Source organism: Xenopus laevis, chromosome 6L, assembly GCF_017654675.1.
Source record: "Xenopus laevis strain J_2021 chromosome 6L, Xenopus_laevis_v10.1, whole genome shotgun sequence".
Classification (NCBI taxonomy): domain Eukaryota; kingdom Metazoa; phylum Chordata; class Amphibia; order Anura; family Pipidae; genus Xenopus; species Xenopus laevis.
The window spans coordinates 92,903,082-92,926,479 of NC_054381.1; the positions used below are offsets into that span (position 1 = coordinate 92,903,082).

The window sequence follows — 23,398 nt, forward strand, 5'->3', positions numbered from 1 at the left end:
ACAAACCCCAGAACAAACCCTACCAGGCTTACATCACATCATCAGGACCACTCTAAGATGAACACTTCATACTGTGCTACATACGGTGACACAATGCTGGTCCCCCTCCAGCAGTTTGTATGAGGTGCGAACAGGTGAATAATATGGGCAGTTTCAGTCTTCGTCTGAGATGTGAACAATACAGGGCTTTAGGGGTGTGAACAATTGAGATGTTACAGGTGTGACAATGAAGGGGGGATTGCAGTCTGAATTTTAGGTGTAAACAATGCAGGAGCCAGTTAATCTCAGTACTGATACTTTTAAAAGAATACACAAAGTAATCAGTCCCAACAGGCAGACTTTCATGAGGGGGCCACACAAGATGGAGTTGCGGGCCGGATGCAGCCCACAGGCCACCATTTGGACAGCACTGCCTTAGGCTAATGGCACATGGATCTTTGCATTGGCTGATAAAGTATCTTATCACTGGTTGCTATGGGTTACTGCCCAGGTTCAAATTTGCCCAGTGTTTTTAAATGACCCCCTCATGTGTCTGTACAGTGGAGAAAAGGCTGTGTACTTTTTCCACCATATGTTCAGTGTGCATTGACAGGCATGCCATTCATATGTCAGGCCACAATTGGAGTAGATATCAGCTTGGAAACAAAAGCATTCATTTTTAGGCTTCTGGCATACTATAGTGCACACGAACAGTTGCATTTATGCAAATTTCCCTACGGTCAGTTGTGTGGAAAACCCTATTTATCAAAGTAACTAGTGTCAAAATGCAATCCTTGCACTTCCGTATAGTTGTGCTTGCCATTGCTGCCTTTCTCTTTCTTTCCCTTTTTCCAAACCAGGTGCTTCTTCACCTATTGACAAAAGGGAACCCTGGAGCCACCAGAACCTTTGAACCAGAGATTCCGGCTTTCTAACTCGTGGGGCATAATGTCTGAGGCCTGTTTCTCTACTTGCCTCTTTGAAGCAGTGCCCCCTGCTTGCTTTGTAAACATATGTATCTCTTTATCTCACAAACATAACCATAATGTACATCTGCTGGGCCAAATGTGTAGGAAAAAATATTCCTAATATCTCAGCAGCAACCCTCCTCTAGGAACGGAGATATTGAAAGTCTCTTCTTCAGTCTTACACTACTGCATGGAATAAGTATAACAACTTCCAGATGTTCAAGGTGAGCAGAAGAATCTGACAAGGGTGGACTGTAGTTTTTGCTTTTATTTCTATCCAAATTTCAATTCGACCTTCCTGCTGATTTGATGAACTGATGTATGTAGGCCACACTTCTTCACATTTGCACCAAATTGATCCATAATTTCTGCCTTGTATGTATATAAGCCTAATTATATGACTTTAAACACATGAATGTATACTTTTTTTGTTCTGCCTGATAACATCGTACAACAGCTCTTATGCACTTACACAAAAAGAATGTTATGATAATGGTTGATTTATAAAAAAAAAAATAGGAATTCAATTTTAATTTTATTCAGATTCTTCAAATTCACTTAAAAGGTTTGTTAATAGTTCATCCTCTCTCATGATATTCCACATTATTTGTTTAATGTTTGGTTTTCCTGTACATTTCTGTAGCATTTATATAACATAAACCATCCAGTGGGAAGTATACTAATGTTTCTATGTCCAGGGTTTAAAAACCTTAATAGCACATGCTCACAAGATATTTTCCTTATTGGTGTCATTTGAACTCTGTGTTTTATCACTGTTACAGGAAGTGCTGTTTGTTTCACCAGTGTTAGATGAAGTCTTTTCTTTTTCACATTTTAGATCTTCCTTTTCATCCTCTTCTGCCTTAAAGGCTCTATGAAGAGCATCATGAATTGAATTATTGGATTTCTGTTTCCACACTCTTCCAACAATAAAGTAAATATATGGATTGGCAGTAGAACTGAGAGCTGCACTTATTATACTGGCAAAGTATAGGCCAAGAATATCTTGTATTGAAGGTAAACGTCTGAAGTACAGTAGAAACCAGAGGAAGTTGAATGGTATCACTGACAAGATGAAAATAAAGACGGCAGCAATAATGATGATATAAAGTCTTGGTGGGTATCGGTCCCTGAAGATCTTCTTTATAGCAATCAGAAGAGTGACACTAGAAAGGATCATTAGTGGTAGACAGATGCAAATGCTCATAGTGAATGTCATAATCTCTACTCCTGTACAAACTGGTGTCTGACGCCTAAAAAGTTCGTTGGGGCATGTTAAGTTTTCAATGAGACTTTCTGTGCATCCAAGCATCCAAAGGCAAACACACATTATTACTGATAGTGTCTTTGGGCGATAATTACGATACCAAAGAGGAAAAAGCACAGAAATGCATCTCTCCATACTGATAGCTGTTAGAAAGTACATTCCAGAATATGAAGAAAGATCATAAATGATTTCTAAGAAAGTAATAAATTCCTCATTGCCTTTAAAATCAGGATTGCTACCAACTAATGTGTTTATATTGACCATCATTAACACAGCAGTTACTGTAAGTAACATCAAGTCAGCTACAGCTAAGTTCATAATGTAAACAGTGTATTTGTTCCTCTGAATCCTGAAGAAAAGGAACCAGCACACTATTATATTTCCCACTATTCCAATAAGGGAGAGACCCATGGCAACAGCAGCTGCTATTGTATAATGTATGACAGAGTCTGGAACTTGACGTTCATTAAAAGAGACTGTATCTTGTAAATATAACAATGCGATTGTCTCATTAGATGTCCTTGTGTCGTTAGATGTCATTGCGTTGTTAGATGTCATAACAGCAACCTCTTAAAATATCTTCTGATGCCCCTGTTATACAAACATATACAAAAAACAGTTATTAACAGTTTGAACTATAACATACAAAATCATATACAATCAAGCAGGACCGCCATCAGAAATCGCAGGGCCCCATACGACAACATTTCCTGGGCCCCGTGGGCTGCGCCCACTGCAAGCCCCAACTACAGGTCTGCCCTCCCCACCACACAGTAGTAAAACAAAAAAATATTGGTGGCTAGGGTTCCCACATGTTAATAAAAAATAAAAACATATTGGTGGTCAGGGCCCCCATAAAAAAACATTTGTGGCCAGGGCCCCATTAAAAAATATTGGTGGCTGGCACCCCACATGAGAAAAAAAAATGGTGGCCAGCCCCCACCCCCCACATTATAAGAAAATTGGTGGCCAGGGCCCCTTAAACGTCCATGCCTTCCCGAAGTCAGCAGCTCTCAGAAAGATGGGGGTTCCCGGCTAATCAAGTAAGTGTGGCGTGTCCGGGCCCCCCCTTACCCTCGGGCCCCCTACAACTCTCCCCCCCCTCTCCCCCCCTGATGGCTGCCCTGCAATCAAGATATGGTTATGTCAGCAGTGCCAATTTAGTACAATAAATGCCATTTTGGAGCAGAGGAAATTAAGGTTTGGAGCATGCCTGAATCACTATGGGTCGTTTACAAAGATATCCACAAGTGCAGGAGCTCTAAAGATACAATAAAAAGTGCACATTAACTCAATTCATTAAGATTCATGCCCTACATTGTGGGAACTCTGCAGGTACCACCAGGTCCAGGGTGAAGTATCAGACTTGTGTTCACTGAATTGTATGCAAATACTGTATGGCTGACATGGTGCATCAGCATATGAAATTTTCAAACCTGCCTGATCCCTGGACCAACTGATACATGGATAATGGTCTGTTTGTGCATGGTCAGCTTAAGTTGGAAACCTTTAGTACAGACCAAAAGGGGTAGCTTGGCAGGGATAGCATAGTAATACTGTTGCTGCTCTGAAGAGAAACATCAAGATTATAAATTAGATAATGTTTTAAAAGTATAACTAAACCCAACCTCAAATCTGTCCCACTGCACACCCTAGTTCTCTATAGAAGACCAAAAATGTAATTATACAATTGAAATCATTAATGAAAATGATGACTACTAGAATTAAGTCATCTTGCCTTTATTTTACATATGGAGATTATTATGTTATTTTGGCTTCATTCATTAGACTGTACATGTCCAGTGCAAGGAAAGTTGTGTTTAATGATTCAGACTCCAGTTGCAGGTGGGACTCGGATTGAAGACTTGTTGGGATGGAACAGCTGCAGTTATATAGTTATTCTTAGTATCTTGGCCACACAATTCTGTCCCACCTGAAGCTGTATCACTAGCATAACAGTAGATCTTTGGAAAACGGTACACATATGCAGAACTGTGTTGTAAATATTTACTTTTATTATCAAATAACTAGATTCTACTTGAAGGATTATTTTGCATTTTAATGCAGCTGCTGGCTCTGGAGAGCTGGAGAAGTATTACTGAGCATTTTTGATTTAAGAATACAATCCTGATGGTGCAGGACTACAGCTCCCATCATGCCTTAACTTACATTATGATAATGTATGCTGCTACTGTTGCTACTACAACAACAACTAAGTATAAGTTTGATTGAACAGTGCAGTGTACCGTTATTTAGATCCCCTTTAAGTTAAACAAAAGCAGTGTCTATTTACCATCATGCTATACCTATAAGAATATTTAAGAGAGTAAGGCTGTGCTCATCTTTAATGTCACCTTCAATTGCCTTTGGTAAGGTAAAAGAGTTTTTTTTGTCTAAAAATGATATTCCTTTTGTATTTGTGTCTATCATTATTGAATATGAGATCTCTTCTTACAGGTATTGGGTCTATATAGCAATGCTGGGAACACCAGGTTTTCCATATAAGGGGTAAATTGTAGTGGCATAACTCAGGGATATTGACACATCCTTACGATGACTTTTCTCTGGCATCTGGGAACTGTAGTTTATATGGAACACTAATGATCTATGCCTTCAGAATTGTCCACAGGAGACCCCTTATCTTGAGAGTTTGTTAAGCAACCTTTTGAGTGTCTTTGAACATGCAAATGCTCTGTGTGCTTTGGGCTGCTGTTTAGAAGCTAAACTTGTTAAATAATCATAACCATAGCAGAAAGTGAGGCAACATGCCCTAGAAGCTGATGCTACAATGCTGATTTATAATCAACACACTGGTTTTTGCATTACCATACAATGCTAACTGCATGAATTAATAACTAATCATTTGGATATCATGGATTTTATAGGCTTTGGGGCAGATTTGCTAAATGGCGAAGTGACTAAAGCTGGCGAAAATTCCCAGCGTGATGTCATTCAGGCACTTTGCCGATTTACTAAGGGGTGCAGGCATAACTTCGCTAGTGAAAAGGGAAAATTGTTCCATACTTACCGTGATTTTCCTTTCCCTGGTCCTCTCCATGTCCTCACTCTGCGGGATAGCCCCTCCCTCTCCTCGAAGAAGAACCCACCCCCTAACTGATAAATTAGGAGGAGTACCTCCCCTCGGTGTCTCGTACCAAGTTCTGATCACTCTAGCACCAATAAGGGAGGGAAACCTGGACATGGAGAGGACCAGGGAAAGGAAAATCACGGTAAGTATGGAACAATTTTCCCTTTTCCCTGGTCCTCTCCATGTCCTCACTCTGCGGGACTTAGCAAGCTGCCTGGCCCTGGGTGGGAAATAAAGAATTCACCATGACTGCAAATATGTAAATATTTATTTGGCCTCACTGGCCGATTTCAGAATACTAGAACCAAACTGGGAATAGTTCGAAGACCTAACATCCAGCTTGTAATGGGAAATGAAAGTGTTAGGTGAAGACCAAGATGCTGCCCTACAGATGACATCCAAGGAAATGCCCGCTTCTGCTGCCCACGAGACCGCTTGACCCCTGGTTGAGTGTGCTCTGATTTGGTTAGGCTCTTTGAGATTAGCCTGTGAGTAGGCATTCTTAATCACTTTGCATATCCATCTTGAAATTGTGGAACTTGCTGCTGCTTCTCCCTTTCTTGCCCCTCCAGGGAGAATCAAGAACCTATCTGATTTTCTTATTGTTGCTGTAGCTTCACAATATCTTTTGACGTGTTCTGCCACATCCAGCTCCCTTAATTCTGGATCTGTGTCCTGATGGGCAAAAGCAGGAACTACTATTTCATCCTTGAGGTGGAACGGGGATACCACCTTTGGTTTAAATGAAGGACAAAATTTCAATACCACTCTGTCCGAGAAAAACGTTGGACTGTCTTCCGAGAACTTCAAGGCCTGTAACTCCCCCACTCTTTTAGCTGAGGTGATAGCCAATAGGAACACCACTTTAAGAGTCAGGCACCATAGGGAGATCTGATTTTTTACTGAAAATGGGCCTGAGGAAAGCATCCTTAGAACCACTGGTAGATCCCAACTTGGACATGTTGTTCTCCTTACTGGAAGCATTCTCACTGCTGCTTTAAAAAATCGAATGATCAGAGGATGGAGGGCCCATCTGATACCTGATGTAGCAGAGATGGCGGATACCTGCGTTCTTAGCGTGCTTACACTCAAACCTTTTTCCATGCCTGCCTGAAGGAATTCCAGGATGTTTGATGCTGATATGGATTCTATTGAGCTGGGATTAACGAAGGTCCAGAACACATTCCACACCTTGGCGTATCGGTTACTCGTTGACGACTTTCTGGATTGTAGTAATGTCTGTATAACTCTCGAGGAAAGTCCTTGAGATTCTAACGTCTGCCTCTCAGCCTCCAAGCCGTTAGGGCCCAAGATCCTGGATCCGGATGAAAAAACGGACCCTGGAACAGCAAGTGGTCTGATATTGGAAGCCTCCAAGGTCGGTCTACCGACAACTGGATTAGGTCTGTGAACCACGGTCTCCGAGGCCATGCTGGTGCAATGCAAATCACATCCGCCTGATCCTCCCTGATCTTCTGCAATACCTTCGGAATCAGAGGCAGAGGAGGAAAGATATAGCCTAAACGGAACTTCCAGGTTTGTGTCAGTGCATCCACTGCCAGTGCCTTCGGTTCCCAGTTCCTTGAGAAGAACTGCCGACATTTTGTGTTGATTGAAGAGGCCATCAGGTCTATTGAAGGTTGACCCCACCTCTGGACTAACTCTTTGAAGATCTTCTGACTCAATGTCCATTCGTGTCTTTCTGCAAAGCTTCTGCTGAGCAGATCCGCTACTTTGTTTAGTGGACCTGGAACATAAACTGCCGTGAGGTCTACCAAATACTCTTCTGCCCATTGGAAGATGGGTTGAACTTCTTCCAGGAGTCCTAGACTTCTTGTGCCCCCCTGCCTTCTTAAGAACGCTACTGCTGTAACATTGTCCGATTTTACTTTTAGCCTTGTACCTTTTAGTTGTTCCTGAAAAACTAGACAAGCTTGCCGAATTGCCCTTAGTTCTAATATGTTTGACGGCAGGTTTGGAGACGGGTGGAGCCAACGACCTTGTGCCACTTCGGATCCTAATTCTGCCCCCCAGCCTTGGCCTGATGCGTCTGTTGACATTATGGTCCAACTGTCTGGGAATATCTTGACTCCCTTGTTCAGATTGTCTTGTTCCTCCCACCATAAGAGGGAAGATCGCAGCTGTGATGGCATCCTTATTGTCTGAGACTGAGATTCCCCGTCCCACTGTAGTAGGAATGACATTTGAAGAGGCCTCATCCTCCAATGAGCCCATGGAACTAGCCCAATCGTGGATGACATCATGCCCAGGATCTTCTGTATTAGACTGGCTGGAGCTTCTGGACTTGTCCTCACTTTCTTTGTTACTGCTCCCAGTGAATATTGTCGCTCCGCTGACAACGTAATTTGTCCTGACGCTGTGTCTATGGAAGCTCCCAGGTAAGACACTTTCTGCGACGGGGATAGGTGACTCTTGCTGTAATTTATGAGCCAGCCATGAGATGTTAATGTCTCCACGCATCGGTCCCTGTGCCTGTTCGCTTGCTCCTTCGATGATGCCAACAAAATTAGATCGTCTAGATAGTGGAATAGACGGATCTCCTGCCACCTTAGCTGTGCTACTAGGGTCACCAGGACTTTAGAAAACACCATTGGGGCTGTGGCTAACCCAAAGGGAAGGCATCTGAATTGGTAGTGATTTTGTCCCATTGCAAATCGAAGAAACTTTTGATCCGAAGTTGCAATGGGAATGTGATGGTATGCGTCTCTGATATCCATGGTACACATCCAATCCCCTGGAGACATAGCCGCTTTTACTGAATCGATGGATTCCATCCTGAAGTGTTGGATCCTCAAAGCCTTGTTGACCCTCACTAGGTTCAGTATTGGCCTCCATGCCCCTGATGTCTTTCGGACTATGAAGAACCTGGAATATACTCCTGTTCCTCTCTGATCCCAAGGGACCTGACATATCACCTGCTGTTGTTCCAACTTGATGAGACATGCTTGAAGTGCCCACCGTTTGGAATTGTCCATCGGCATTTGGGATACTAAGCATCCCGAATATGGAGGACTGTTTTTGAATTCTAGTTTGTAGCCGTCCCTCACAATCCCCAGAACCCATCTGTCTTCTATGGATTGTTCCCAGGCAGCCTGAAATTGATGAAGTCTTCCTCCCAACGTAGGGTCGCACCACCTTCATAATTGTTTACGGCTGTTTTCTCCCGCCTTTCCTTTGGACAAACCTGACTGACCTGCCTTCCAGCTGTCTTGTTTCGAAGTTTCTCTTCCCGCACGAAAAGGCCTGCGATCATATGGTACAAATCTTGATCTAGGAGAGGCTTTCCCTCTGAAAGATGGCCTTCCCATCTGGCGTTTCTTTTTCTGGGGAAGCAATTGACTTTTGCCCCCCGATGCCTTAGAGATCAAATCCTCCAACTTTTTCCCAAATAAGACTTGACCTTGAAACGGTAGAGAACATAGAGCCACTTTAGAGGCTGAGTCTGCCTCCCAGGCTCTAAGCCATAAGGCCCTTCTCGCGGCTACAGATAAGGACAAGCTTTTGGAAGCCAATCGGATCTGATCCACTGAAGAATTAACTAAAAAGGCCGAGCCCAGCTTTAACTCCTTTAGGCCTTCCAGAATTTCTGTTCTATCCCGACCTTCTCTCAGGGCTACATCTACATTGGCCAACCACACCTCCAAGGCTTTAGCTACTGAGAGGTTTGCAATTGCTGGCTTGAGACTTTCTCCTGCTGTGGTAAAAAGTCTTTTTAGGTCTAACTCCAGACGCTTATCCATTGGATCCTTCAAAGTTGCTTGATCCTCAATGGGTAATAAAGTACTTTTGGATATGTTTAAAACTGGAGCATCCACTTTAGGTAAGGTACTAAAGTCCTTTACCTCATCATCTTTAAAAGGATATAACTTATTCCCTCTAGCTAGCATATTACTGCGCTTTGATGGAATGTCCCATTCCGCTTTGATTAGGTCCATCACTTCTTGATGTAATGGAAACGTCTGTCCTTTAGGCTTAGAACATGGCAGAAAGGATGATGATGTTGAGGCCTGGCTTTCGTCCTCTAAGACCAAAGAAGCCCTTACCGCTTTTATAAGAGGCTGAATAAGGGCAAAATCAAATGAAGACTGAACTTCCTCTCCCTCATCTGTAGATGAACCCCGGTCTTCTGATGCTCTGGTTGCAAAGGTGTCCTCTGGATCTGGGTCAAAATCCAACTGCGGACTTCTAGAAGTAGAGGCTGTGGCCACACTAATCTCCTTTGCCACTGCTTCCTTTATCCAGGCTAGGATTCCCATGTTTGAATTTGCCTCGACACCTGAAGCAGTTATAAGGCATGCTTGACACAATTTCTTGTCGGGTAATGGTGGCTCATTGCATCCCATGCATTTGGTAGCAGGAGCCAGCTGAGGATCCTCTCTTTGTTCTGAGATCTCCCTTGATCTCTCTCTTGATCTGGATGGCCTCATGACATTAGAACCAGATAAGAGATAGGATAATCACAAAGTGTTCCCAGAACAATTTACTGATCCTATAAACACTTTTTTTTTTTTTTTTTTTTTTTTTTACCTCAACCAAGGAAAGAAGACTTGTTTGGGGTGGCAGCTGGAACAAGACAGGGGGCAAAAGCAGCCTGCAAAAAATAATTAATACGAAAATCAGAAACCTAAGGCCTCTGTAGCAGGATTACCCCTTTCTCATTCCCCTAACCTACCTAGTCGGCACCCAGAGCTGATCCACACGAGAACAGGCAGCCACGAGGTAAGAGAGGAAGGCCCTGCTTTAAATAAGCCCTCCAGTTCCTGTTCCTCCCCGCGCGGCAGGCTCGTCCATAGAGCTTGCTATGCGGAAGTATGGCAAATGCGGGCCGTTGTCCCTGCTCCGTCGGAGCTTCCGGCTGACCTGCGCTTAGCGCCGCCCCTAGGTCTCGCGTGCAGCGCGAACATGGCGCTTCCCGTTGTCCGACTGCTTCCGCCGCGCCGAAGGTGCCGTAGGCCCTATCTAACTGCTGCCACCCCTCCTGTAGCCTAAAAATAGGATGGACTGGAGAGGATACAGTCCCCAAGCCGCCGGACGCCCTTGGTGAGGCAGGCCGGGTAGGCACAGGCACAGGGAGAATCAGCCACTGGGTCCCGTCAAGGATCACCACCTGAGGTAAGGCTGCCGAGGGAAATAAATATATAAAAAACCCTCTTCTCTGGGACGCTAACAGCAGCCCCTGCTTCTTCCCTTGAAAATTCAAAATTTTGGCTCCTGAATTCAGGAGCCAGGAGAGGGAAGAACCCAAAAAAGACACCGAGGGGAGGTACTCCTCCTAATTTATCAGTTAGGGGGTGGGTTCTTCTTCGAGGAGAGGGAGGGGCTATCCCGCAGAGTGAGGACATGGAGAGGACCAGGGAAAGAGTCTTCGCTAGTGAAGAGAACGATCATTCGCACTCTATTGCCAGGTGAATTTTCGATCTGGCAAATAGACCTAACTCCGCAAAGTCACTCAGATGCGGATTTCAGTGAACGTGACAGTTTAATTCGCCAAACTTGCTTTCGCCTGCTCAGACCAGGCAAAATGCAATAGAGTGCATAGGACTTCCTCAATTTTTTGTGGAAACATTTTCTAAGCCTCAAAAAACACTGGCGTCTTTTCCTTTTCTCAGAGTGATAGCCTGCAAAAGTCCATAAAGTTTTTTTTTGGGTAACCGGGTTCCTCCATACATTTTCTAACATATGTAACATAAACTATATACTGGGCTCATGTGTAGGGCATTATAACAACTCTATTTAATTTATTAAGGTTCCCTGGACTTGTGTAATGTAATGTATTTGCTGCAACATATACGTCCATGTAACTTTATTATTTCCCGCCATATGCAAATTAGGCAACGCTAAGGCATCTTTGCTTTGGTTGCCAAAGTAAAGCTGGTGAAAATTCACCAGCGTTTGATGCCCTGGGCGAAACTTTGCATTCTTGTGAATTAGCGATGTCCTAGCGAATTTACCCCTGGCGAAGTGTTGCGATGGCTGCGAAGCAGTCGCTGGTGAATATTGGCCTTTAATTTTAATCTTAGAGTGGTACATTTGCTAAATCATCCAATGCAGATGTTGCAGCACTTGTCTGTAAATACTTTGGTATTTAAAAGTATGCTTAGGACCATCTACTTGAGTCACTTGTAGCTGACTCATTTTCCTAGGAAGGTAGGAATTATGCTTGTAATTTGTAGACCATATGGCTTGTCCCATAGAATACAGTGAAACATGTCTTTGCCTTCTTCAGTTGGCTAACAGACTGAAGAAAGGACAATTAAAAATGAATTTTGTACATAACATAATGTATTCTTGCAGCCATAATATTTGTATGTTGCAAGTTAAATGGTGCTTAGGTTAACGTATTGTAGAAGTGGCAGATTATATGGAGACACATTTACAAGTTTGATTTAAAAGTTAATCTTCCTGCAGTTTATGCTTCCATATCATCACTTTAAAACAAAAGCCAATAAAAGAAATTGACCAATTCATCCCATGATCTTGAAATGCATCCTGGAGGGCTTCTGTAGTTTAAAGACCTTCTTGCAGAATGAATGTAATTATTTAGTAGTCTTTTACTTTATCACTTTTTTTAAAGAGATGCTTTGAAGCTCTATGGAGCGAGGGTGCCACTGCACCCCTTTAATACTGGCCACAAATTAAACCCCCATGCTATATATCAGTTCAAAACTGAATTCTCATAAATTAAGAAAATCATTTTTAACAGAGACACAATAAATGATTTTTGGATACATATATATATAAGTGCTGCCTTGTTTGATGTATTTTATTGCAATGCTGGTTTTGTAAATATAAATGGGGAGAAGTATAATTCCTCTTTACTTTAAATAGCAACATTAAACAAGGGGCCAGAGTCAATTCAGTGAAATAAGTTATCTCTTGGTTTATCACGTGAAAAGTCATGGACGAGATTCAATTCAAGGAGAACAAACTTTTCTCCAAATTCAGTTCCAGTTTTTACCCATAGACTTCAATAGAGTTTTCACTTCATAACCCGTGAGATGACTTTTTCTGAATTAATTTGCCTCTTAAATTGAATCCCGTCCACAACTTTTCCCGTAATAAACCTTTTTCTCACTGAATTGAATGTGGCCTCAGGTCTGAAAACTAACTGGAGAGGATCAATATCATCCTTAAGACATGGGGTAGATGGCATCCATTTAATCTATAACAAGACTATGAAGTCTGAAATATGTTCTGAAATTTACACAGGGGTAGATTTATCAACGTGTTAAATTAGAACTCACAATAGAAAAAATTCACACACTCTCTCTTCATTCCAATGTGTTAACTCTATCTTTCATCATTGATTTTATCCACTTCTAAAAATCCCATAGGAATGAAGATAAAGTGGTGAACTCTAAATCTGCCCCTAACTCTTTTTTGTAAAAATGGTGGAATGTTGTGTGAAACATGATGTATTGGCCCAAATACAATACTTGATAGGAAGCTGTAGTTTTAAGTACATAATTTCTTTCCTCTGGGCACAGTGCTACTTGTTTAACTGTTAATGCAAGTCAGTATCCGCTTGAACTGCCACCACCTCAAGACTAGTAGGGCTCCCTACAATTATCAGAGGAGGCCAATCAGAATAACTGGCACTTCTCATAAGTACTTGCAAGTCGCAAGAACATGTTAAGCTAAACAAAGGTCCGTGGCCAGATGGTATTTATCCAAGGGTACTTAGCGAGCTTAGCTCTGTGATTGCCAAACCTCTTTACTTAATTTTTCAGGATTCATTGAGGTCTGGCATAGTGCAAATTGCTAATGTGGTGCCTCTATTCAAAAAAGGTTTCTGTTCTCAGCCTCAAAACTATAGGCCAGTTAGTCTGGCTTCAGTGGTAGGAAAGCTTTTCGAAGGGTTAATAAAGGATAACATACTGGACTTTATAGCAAATCATAACTATGAGTGTGTGCCAGCATGGTTTTATGCGTAATAGATCTTGTCAGACAAACTTAATTTCAATGAGAAGGTAAGCAGAGACCTCGATTCTGAGACAGCAGTGGATGTGATTTACTTTGCTAAAGCATTTGATACAGTGCCACACAGAAGGTTACTGGTTAAATTAAGGAATGTGGGCCTGGAACATAGTATTTGTACCTGGATAGAGAACTGGCTAAAAGATAGACTACAAAGAGTGGTGGTAAATGGAACATTTTCTAATTGGACCAGTGTTGTTAGTGGAGTACCACAGGGCTCTGTACTAGGACCCTTGCTTTTCAACTTGTTTATTAATGACCTGGAGGTGGGCATTGAAAGTACTGTTTCTATTTTTGCAGATGATACTAAATTGTGCAGAACTATAGAATCCATGCAGGATGCTGCCACTTTGCAGAGTGATTTGTGTATGTTTGGAAACCGGGCAGCAGAATGGAAAATGAGGTTCAATGTTGATAAATGCAAGGCTATGCACTTTGGCAAAAATAATATAAAAGCAAGTTTTACACTAAGGGGCCAATTCATTAACTTCGAGTGAAGGAATAGAAGAAAAAAAACTTTGAATTTAGAAGTGTTTTTTTGGCTGCTTCGACCATCGAATTAGCTACTTCGACCTTCGACTACGACTTCGACTTCGAATCGAAGGATTCGAACTAAAAATCGTTCGACTATTCGACCATTTGATAGTCGAAGTACTGTCTCTTTAAGAAAAAACTTCGACCCCCTAGTTCGCCACCTAAAAGCTACCAAACCCAATGTTAGCCTATGGGGAAGGTCCCCATAGGCTTGCCTAACTTTTTTTGGTCGAAGGATAATCCTTCGATCGTTGGATTTAAATCCTTTGAAACGAACAATTATTCCTTTTGCGCATAATCCTTCGACTTCGATATTCGAAGTCGAAGGATTTTCATTCCCAGTCGAATATCGAGGGTTAATTAACACTTGATATTCGACCCTTAACTTAACTGAGAAGGATCTAGGGGTTTTTGTAGATAATAAGTTGTCTAATTCTGGGCAGTGTCATTCTGTGGCTACTAAAGCAAATAAAGTTCTGTCTTGCATAAAAAAAGGGCATTAACTCAAGGGATGAAAACATAATTATGCCTCTTTATAGGTCCCTGGTGAGGCCTCATCTGGAGTATGCAGTGCAGTTTTGGACTCCAGTCCTTAAGAGGGATATAAATGAGCTGGAGAGAGTGCAGAGATGTGCAACTAAATTGGTTAGAGGGATGGAAGACTTAAATTATGAGGGTAGACTGTCAAGGTTGGGTTGTTTTCTCTGGAAAAAAGCTGCTTGCAAGGGGACATGATTACACTTTACAAGTACATTAGAGGACATTAAAGACAAATAGCAGGGGACCTTTTTACCCATAAAGTGGATCACCGTACCAGAGGCCACCCCTTTAGACTAGAAGAAAAGAACTTTCACTTGAAGCAATGTAGAGGGTTCTTCACAGTCAGGACAGTGAGGTTGTGGAATGCACTGCCGGGTTATGTTGTGATGGCTGATTCAGTTAATGACTTTAAGAGTGGCTTGGATGATTTTTTGGACAGACATAATATCAAAGGCTATTGTGATACTAAACTCTATAGTTAGGATAGATATGGGTTTATATACTCTATGTAAAAGTATAGAGGGGTGTGTGTATGGATGCTGGGTTTTCATTTGGAGGGGGTTGAACTTGATGGACTTTGTCTTTTTTCAACCTGATTTAACTATGTAACTAAGTCCAAGGAGTATATATGAGCACAGGAACGTTTTTATGAATGTGACTATGAAGATTTTCATTCATCCAGTTCATGGTATATCTAGTATAGGTAAATCTAAAAACAACTGGACTTGCTGAGTAATCAATGAAGACGTTTCACTACTCATCCGAGCAGCTTCTTCAGTTCAACTGACTGGTGTGGGAAATTCTCGGCATATAAACTCTTCCACTAATCCAATCACAATGGCATTGTAACTCTTCAAAGAGATGACATCTGAAGAAATTCACAGAGGTGTAGATTTTATGAATGGTGTTGAAATAAGCATAACGTTGTGCCAAATTCAACACTTGCCTTACAATGTTTAAAATATAGCTGTTAACTACTTTTACACACCTAAATAGGCATGGGATCCGTTATCTGGAAACCCATTATCCAGAAAGCTTCGAATTATAGAAAAGCCGTCTCCCATAGACTCAATTTTATCCAAATAATCCAAATTATTTTTTCTCTGTAATAATAACACAGTACTTGATCAAAACTAAGATATAATTAATCCAACAAATAAGATCCAAATTACAGAAAGATCCATTATTCGGAAAACCCCAGGTCCCGAGTATTCTGGATAACAGTTCCCATACATCTGAAAACTACTCATCCACAGAAATTTGCTATAAATTCTCAATTGTAGTTACTACTTTTAATTACAACCCTGGGCCTTCTCCTATTCATATTCCAGGCTGTTATTCTGGTTACAACAGAAAATTGACTCTAGACAGATAGCTGCTGAAATTCTAAACTGGCAAACTGCTGAACAATAAGGTAAATATTTACAAAATGAAGCCCAAATGCAAATTGTCTATCACGTTAAATTGAAAACAATGAAGGCATGAGGGAGGGAATAAGCACAAATTGTCCTATGTTAGTATGTGATTTTAATGCTACTGTTAAGAAAGCAGAAAATATTTCTCTAACTTCAAAATAATCAGCATCCTCCTCTGAAGTTTTGTATAAAAGATCCAAAAATGAGTGTAATGCCTAAAAGAACTTATTATACTAACCAGAAAGTTCTTTCTCTTCCTCATGCAAAGAATAAGCAGCTCTCCAGGCACTGGGCTATATCCTGCCAGTAATTCGTTAAAATGACAGAAATACTAAACATATCAGGATCTTTAAGAATACTAACAAGAGAGGTGGAGTTGTCTAATAGGCATATGGGCAGGCTCAGACACATGAGTTGTTTCCATTCTTGGCAGAGAGACTGCGTTATAAAACTGCTATGACATATTATAAAGCTCTAATTTGTATACAGTGTTGCAAACAAGGTAACTTCATGGGTGACACCCCAATCAGGCAAAAATCAAGAGCTATAATTACAGTTTTTATAATAACTTTTTTAATTTTTCATCCTTCCTGTTAGGATACAATGATGAATATTTGTATAAATACAAATGTTATTACAATCAGGCAAAAATCAAGAGCTATAAATACAGTTTTTATAATAACTTTTTTAATTTTTCATCCTTCCTGTTAGGACACAATGATGAATATTTGCATAAATAAAAATGTTATTACATCTCTATGTCTCGTAGTATTTTTGTTGAAAACAACAGAAATGATAAGACTTACTCTTACTTATATTGTTGCTTCTATGGGTTTGACTTGGCAAATCAACGGCTTCAAGGGGACCAGTTTCTAACAATGTTGAATAGAGGGAAAACTGAGTACAAGTATGGGATCCATTATCTGGAAACCCGTTATCCAGAAAGTTCCGAATTACGGAATAGATGTCTCTCATAGACTTGATTATAATCAAATAATCAAAATTTTGAAAAAGGATTTGCTTTTTCTCTGTAATTATAAAACAATGCCTTCTATTTGATCCAAACTATGATATAATGAATCCTGCCATCCCAGAATCGAGGTCCCTGCTTACCTAATTGGTTGACAAAAGTATCAGTACATGTAACCTATGCCCCTGAGTGGGATAACTCCCTAGAGGTAGTGACTACTTACTGGTCTATGTTTAATGAACTAAGTTGGAGCACATGGCACTTCCTCTTTGGATTCTACCTTCTGAACAGGGCGGATTCTCCAGGGGGAGCACAAGGCTGCAGTACAGGAGAGTGGAAGTCGGGGGAACAGAAATTTTATGAATAAGGTAATTAAAAGTAACTGTAACTAACAACTGTACTAGTACACTTTAGGATAGACAGATTTTGATAGATTGGAGGTAGCTCTCCCAGGTAATATTTGCCCTTATGTGAAGGGACCACCATAAAGATAAGGACTCAGGCTTGAACCACTAACTTGTTTTCCAGCAGGTGAACTTTAACCAACGAACTCCATCTGCACAGCAGTGCTAGTGTACATTGCCTCTGCCTATGGAAATAACAAATTAAATCCACTATACATTGAACAATATGAGTAATACTCCTTGTATGCCAAATAAATATGTTATTTGTTCAAGAACTTTTGGCTTCCTAACATTCTGATTTTACAGCATGAGAGGTGTAGTTAAAAATGTTGCAGGCAGCACTGCATCCAGAGAGAGGCAGCAAAGGGCTGAAGAAGTGGGAGCACATGCAAAGTGCAAAAAAACAAAGTATTTGCACATTGCCCTGTCTTTCATAATTAAGTCCAAGAAGCTAAAGGTGGATGGTATGGCTATAGCATACACCATGACATGTGTTGTGCTTTATGTTTCACACTTGTGAGGTTTATGCTACTCACAATCACACAGGAGACATTTTTGCTATAAGAGATCTGTATTTAGTCAGCTAGCACACTCCAAGATGGCTGCAGAACCTCCAACGCCAACAACATGTATAAAGCACTATTCAGTATTATTCCATTGTAATGACACCTAGATTTCTATTTTTTCACGGACCACATTTTTTTCGCAAAAAGTCGTGTTTTTTAAATTTCTCTAAAAATTTTTGATTTTTTAAGTGTAAAAACCATTAAAAACTCGAATACAAAACTTCAGCAAGTAAAAGTAGTCAAGGTCCTATAGAAGTCAACTAAAGCCGCGCTGATCCTACTGGATCTTTTTTTTTTTTTTTTTTTTTTTAAACCATTCAATCTTTTCGGTTTTTTTTTTGCTAGTATGAAAAACTCAAATTTAAAGGTTTTAGAGACAACGCATCATTTAGTGTTTTTTTCCGTTTGTACTTTTTATAATCTGACCTTTTAATAACATTCATGGTTTTAAAGAAATGGGGATTCAAAAAGCTCTAATACCACTAAAATTCTACTTTTAATAAATGGGCCTCGCCGTGTGCAGATGAATGAAGATGAGTAGTGACATCTACCTATGAAACACTACTGATAGTGACAAGTCCACAACATAATTATGCAGGTCAGTTGGAGTAGAACAATGATATACTATATATTCTTTGCAAAATTAATATGAACATGTCAGTATTTGTTCTCAAAATCAATTACTGCCTCCTACCTTTTAAAAAAGTATCCATTCCTCTTACAAACGTAACCATAATATACAAATGGTTGGAGTATGTTCCAAATTTGTGTGAGCCAAACTGATCTATATCTTCTCCTTTGTATGTGTACCTGATATATATATATAGAAAGCTTATTGTATATATTAATACACATAAATAAATGTTCGGACCAATAACTTTTATACATGTAAACAAAATGTGAATAGTGTTAGATGAAGTCTTTTATTTTTCACATTTTAGATCTTCCTTTTCATTTTCTTCTGTCTTAAAGGCTCTATGAAGAGCATCATGAATTGAATTATTGGATTTCTGTTTCCACACTCTTCCAACAATAAAGTAAATATATGGATTGGCAGTAGAACTGAGAGCTGCACTTATTATACTGGCAAAGTATAGACTGAGAATATCTTGTATTGAAGGTAAACGTCTGAAGTACAGTAGAAACCAGAGGAAGCTGAATGGTATCACCGACAAGATGAAAATAAAGACGGCAGCAATAATGATGATATAAAGTCTTGGTGGGTATTGGTCCCTGAAGGTCTTCTTCATAGCAATCAGCAGAGTGACACTAGAAAGGATCATTAGTGGTAGACAGATGCAAATGCTTTAAGTGAATGTCATAATCTCTACTCCTGTACAAACTGGTGTCTGACTCCTAAAATCTTCTGAGGGGCATGTTAAGTTTTCAATGAGACTTTCTGTGCATCCAAGAATCCAAAGGAAAACACACATTATTACTGATAGTGTCTTCGGGAGATAATTATCACACCAAGTAGGGAAAAGCACAGAAATGCATCTTTCCACAATGATAGCTGTTAGAAAATACATTCCAGAATATAGAGAAAGATCATAAATGATTTCTAAGAAAGTAAGAAATTCCACATTGTTTTTAAAATCAGGATTGCTACCAACTAATGTGTTTATATTGACCATCATTAACACAGCAGTTACTGTAAGTAACATCAAGTCAGCTACAGCTAAGTTCATAATGTAAACAGTGTATTTGTTCCTCTGAATCCTGAACAAAAGGAACCAGAACACTATTATATTTCCCACTATTCCAATAAGGGAGAGACCCATGGCAACAGCAGCTGCTATTGTATAATGTATGACAAGGTCTGGGACGTGACTTCCATCGAAATAGTCTGTCTCATTAAAATGTGTTGTGTTAGCTGCCATTCTTTCATCAACAGTCACCTCCTAAAATATCTTCTGATGCACCTGTTATACAAACATATACAAACAACAGTTATTAACAGTTGGAACTATAATGTACAATCATGTTAAGTTACCTACAGTCAAGACATGTTTATGTCAATAGTGCTGTCTGAGTGAAAGAAATGCCATTTTGGAGTAGCTGAAATTAAGGTTTGGTACATGCCTTATTCGCTATAGGAGTCATTTACAAACACAATCCCGAGTGTGGGTGGTGGAAACCATAAAGAGAGCAAATTAAATTCATTAAGGTTTGTGCTCAGTGCTCTCCGTTGTAGGAATCCTGGAGCTACAACCAGGGAGACTGGTTTAATCACTTGGTGCATTCGATTTATGATACAATTCCCATTCAGTGGGCGTCATGGTACATCGGCACTCGGCACAAGTGCATACAAGTGCAAGCAGTGATTATGAATGCAAGTACCTTTTTATGAAGGGTGTTGACATGAGCACAACTTTGAGTCCAATTTAGCACTTGTCAGTTAACTACTTTTACACATATGTATCTAGAAAATATTCATTCATAGAAATTTGCTTTAATTTATCAATAATTGTTATTATTACTTTTTATTACATATCTTTCTTTTCATGCCCTCTCATTCATATTCAAACTACAGCCTGGTTGCTAGGGTAAATTGACCCCTAGCGACCAGATAACTGCTGCAATTCTAAACTGGAGAGCTGCTGAACAAAATAATTTGAAAACTGCAAAAAAAAGATGCCCAAATGCAAATTGTTTCAGAATATATCATTAAAGTGAAGACGATGGCGGCTTGGCAGAGGGACAGCACCAACTGTCCTGCATGTGATTAAATGCTATTACTGAGAAGGCATGGAATATTTTCATTCCCTTTAAAATAATAATCAATTTCATCCTCGAAGTTTCAAATAAAAGACCCAGAAGAATAAAATAATTAAGGGGGATGTAATGAAATTTGCAATCATTATTTAAAATGGGTTTTTTTTTGCCAATTCACTGCTCACAATGTAATATCATTCTCTGGTGAATATTACATTGCGCATTATCGCTAAACAAAGGTTTAGTGTTAACACCTGCTCTGGAGTTTCATTAAATATTTATAAACGCTTTGCAATTGTAAAATTTTATTACATACACTGAAAATGTCCTCAAAAGTAGTGATGGGCGAATTTCTCGCGCTTCGATTTGCCTTAAAATTCGCGAAACAGCAAAAAATTAGCTGTAAAATAGTGAAATCAGAAAGTTTCACGAAAAATTTGTGAACTTCGGACATTTTCAAGAAAAAATCGTTAAAATCTGACATTTTTACGAAAAATCATGAAAATCAGAAATTGGCACCCGCGTCCAAGCTGATGCTGGCATTAGAGTCAATGGGCGTCTGAATAGTGTTGACATGCAGCGATTTTGACGTGAGCAACCTTTCGGACTCGCGTCCAAAAAAATATTTCACAGGAGATTGCCGAATTTATTCACCAGTGCCAAAACGCGGATATTCGCGAATTTATTCGCCCATCACTACTCAAAAGCTATTTGGTCACAAACTTTGAGATGAAGTAATTGAGGTCTGTAGTCAAAAAGGACGCAAATATGGTCGCTAACATTCGCAATGGTCTTTGCAAAGTTTTTTGCGCTAACAAAGCATATTACAATCCCCCATTAGTGTGATGACAAAAAGAACTTCATATATTGACCAGCAAGCTCTTCCTCTTGTGGTCCTTGTGCAAAGAATTAGCCGTTATCCAGGCATGGGCTTTATGCTGCCAGTAGTTTGTTGCAATGGCAAAAATACTAAACATCTAGGCTTTAATACTAACAAGAGAGGCGGAGTTGTTGATTGACGTATATGATCCAGTTGTTTCCATTTTTGGCACTGCATTTCATAGCTGTTGTGAAATAATGGAAAGCTCTGACTTAAATACATGTGTTACAGTTCAGGAAATTTAATGGGTAACTTCATGTGCCAAATTCAAGAGCTATAAATAAAGTTATTTATATATAGCTTTATAATTGTTCATTCTTCCTGTTATGGTTCAATGATTTTGATTTTGCATTAATGCAGATGTTATTATATCTATAGGGCTTGTAGTATTTTGTGTAGAAAACAAAATAAATTGTCATTCATTTTCCCAGGAACTAGGGGTAGACAGAAGAGGCACGTGGCTAGGGTGCAGTGAGTGATGGGAGGTCTTCTGTCGCCTACCCCTAGTCTGGGCCCTTGTCCCCCCTACTGACCACTTGTTATCCCACCGCTCAGCAGTAAATCCATCCCACCAGCTAGTCAATGCATGTGTGCACACCGGGGGGGGGGAGGTTGAGCAGCAGGGAGTTCGGTTGTCCAGCTGGCTTTGCCCTTTGTGGACTATGGTTATATTGGATTGATGGCGCCACACCAGGGCTTTAAGGCGACCTGTTTCTAACAGCCTTGAGTAGAGGGAAAACTGGGTATATGAATGTGCCAGCTCTGTGTTGATACCATTGTCCTGGTTATGCAGTCCATTTACGTAACACCAAGGGGGTTATTTACTAAAATCCAAATTTATCTCATATTTTATTAAAAAAACCATGACCAAACTCCCATGCCCAGATTTAGCTTATTTGTTAATCAAAAGCTTAATTTAATCGATTCATGAAAAAACTTGATAAAATCGAGCGAAAACCCAACTCTAATTTTTCCAGTTTTTGACCAAAAATCATAAAAAAAGTCGGATTTTCAGGATAAACCCAGCACAGACCTTGAAAACTTCAAATTGATGTAGGTGCCTCTTCCATTGACTTATATAGGACTTCGACAGGTGTAAGATGGTGGATTTTTGTATGTGGGCTTTTTGGAGCATCCGGGTATAAAAAATTAAAAACAATTGTAGTGAAAAAAACTCAACCTTTAATATATAGCCCCCCAAATGTGTTACTGTTCTATTAGGGAAAACAGCATTATTTGTATTGTTTGAGGTACAGAACTCATGTTCTTCACATATAAAACTAGATGCAAGGTTATCATGAAATGTTTAAAAACTGTCATAGACAGGCAAGAGTGCTTTCCAGTTTAGCAAAGTCTCAATGTCAGCAGCACAATGAAAGTTTAAGGGACCAAAACAATAACCTTCCCTACCGATATTTGGTTGTAGCATAGTCAAATATGATTTGAGTGCAAAACATCAGATAAGGACTGTATTGGACATAAATGAGGTACTCCATTGGGTCGTCACAACCTCTACAGCTGACATGTTCATTGCACAGGAGCCAGATTACTGAATCAGCCTCCTTTGGTTTACCACCTTGTTTGTAATATAAACGTTTCACTTCTTAGTAAAACTACTATTACCAGAGGAAGAAACAGAGGACAGAGGTTAGGACAAGTTTAGACAAGTGTCTGCTGTTGTCTGGAGCCCCGGGATGGGGGCATCTGAGGACCCCGAGGAAGCTCGGCATCAGACAGCAGCAGTTCCCAGGGCAGCCAGCAAGAGCAGCAGTAAGAGATCTACTCTCTGGCTCAAGGACCCATCCCAGTGTGCTACCCGTGTGCTGCTTTACTGTGACAGCAAGAAGAGAGAGAGCAACACTGATACAGTTCCACACTGCGCTGGGGACCTGAGGCCGAACTGGTGCGCTACTTCCTCCTGCGATGCCGCTGTTGGACACCTGAAAGATAATAAGGAGCCCGCTGACGTCGCCTTCCGTGAACACTCACACTGTCAGTAGAATATGGGAGAAGAAATCGAGCGCTGCACAATGGATCGTCGTCGCCCTTTTGCCTTTTCTGTAGAGGACAGGAA

At 40.3% G+C, this 23,398-nt stretch overlaps 1 protein-coding gene and 1 pseudogene across 1 annotated transcript; both read right to left on the bottom strand.

Annotated features, from left to right (window-relative positions):
- Window positions 1-403: 403 nt before the first annotated feature.
- On the bottom strand, window positions 404-16,110 carry LOC108718525 (mas-related G-protein coupled receptor member D). The gene is made up of 2 exons (XM_018266863.2): window positions 16,028-16,110; window positions 404-2,805 (listed from the first exon to the last, which is right to left on the bottom strand). The coding sequence occupies exon 2, from the start codon at window positions 2,770-2,772 to the stop codon at window positions 1,672-1,674; it is 1,101 nt and encodes a 366-aa protein (XP_018122352.2). The 5' UTR covers window positions 2,773-2,805; window positions 16,028-16,110; the 3' UTR covers window positions 404-1,671.
- Window positions 10,417-19,643, bottom strand: LOC121394469 (annotated as a pseudogene).
- Window positions 19,644-23,398: the final 3,755 nt, after the last annotated feature.

Coding starts and splice junctions, on each gene's coding strand:
- LOC108718525 (XM_018266863.2), bottom strand. CDS start 2,772: ATGACATCTAACAACGCAATGACATCTAACGACACAAGGACATCTAAT.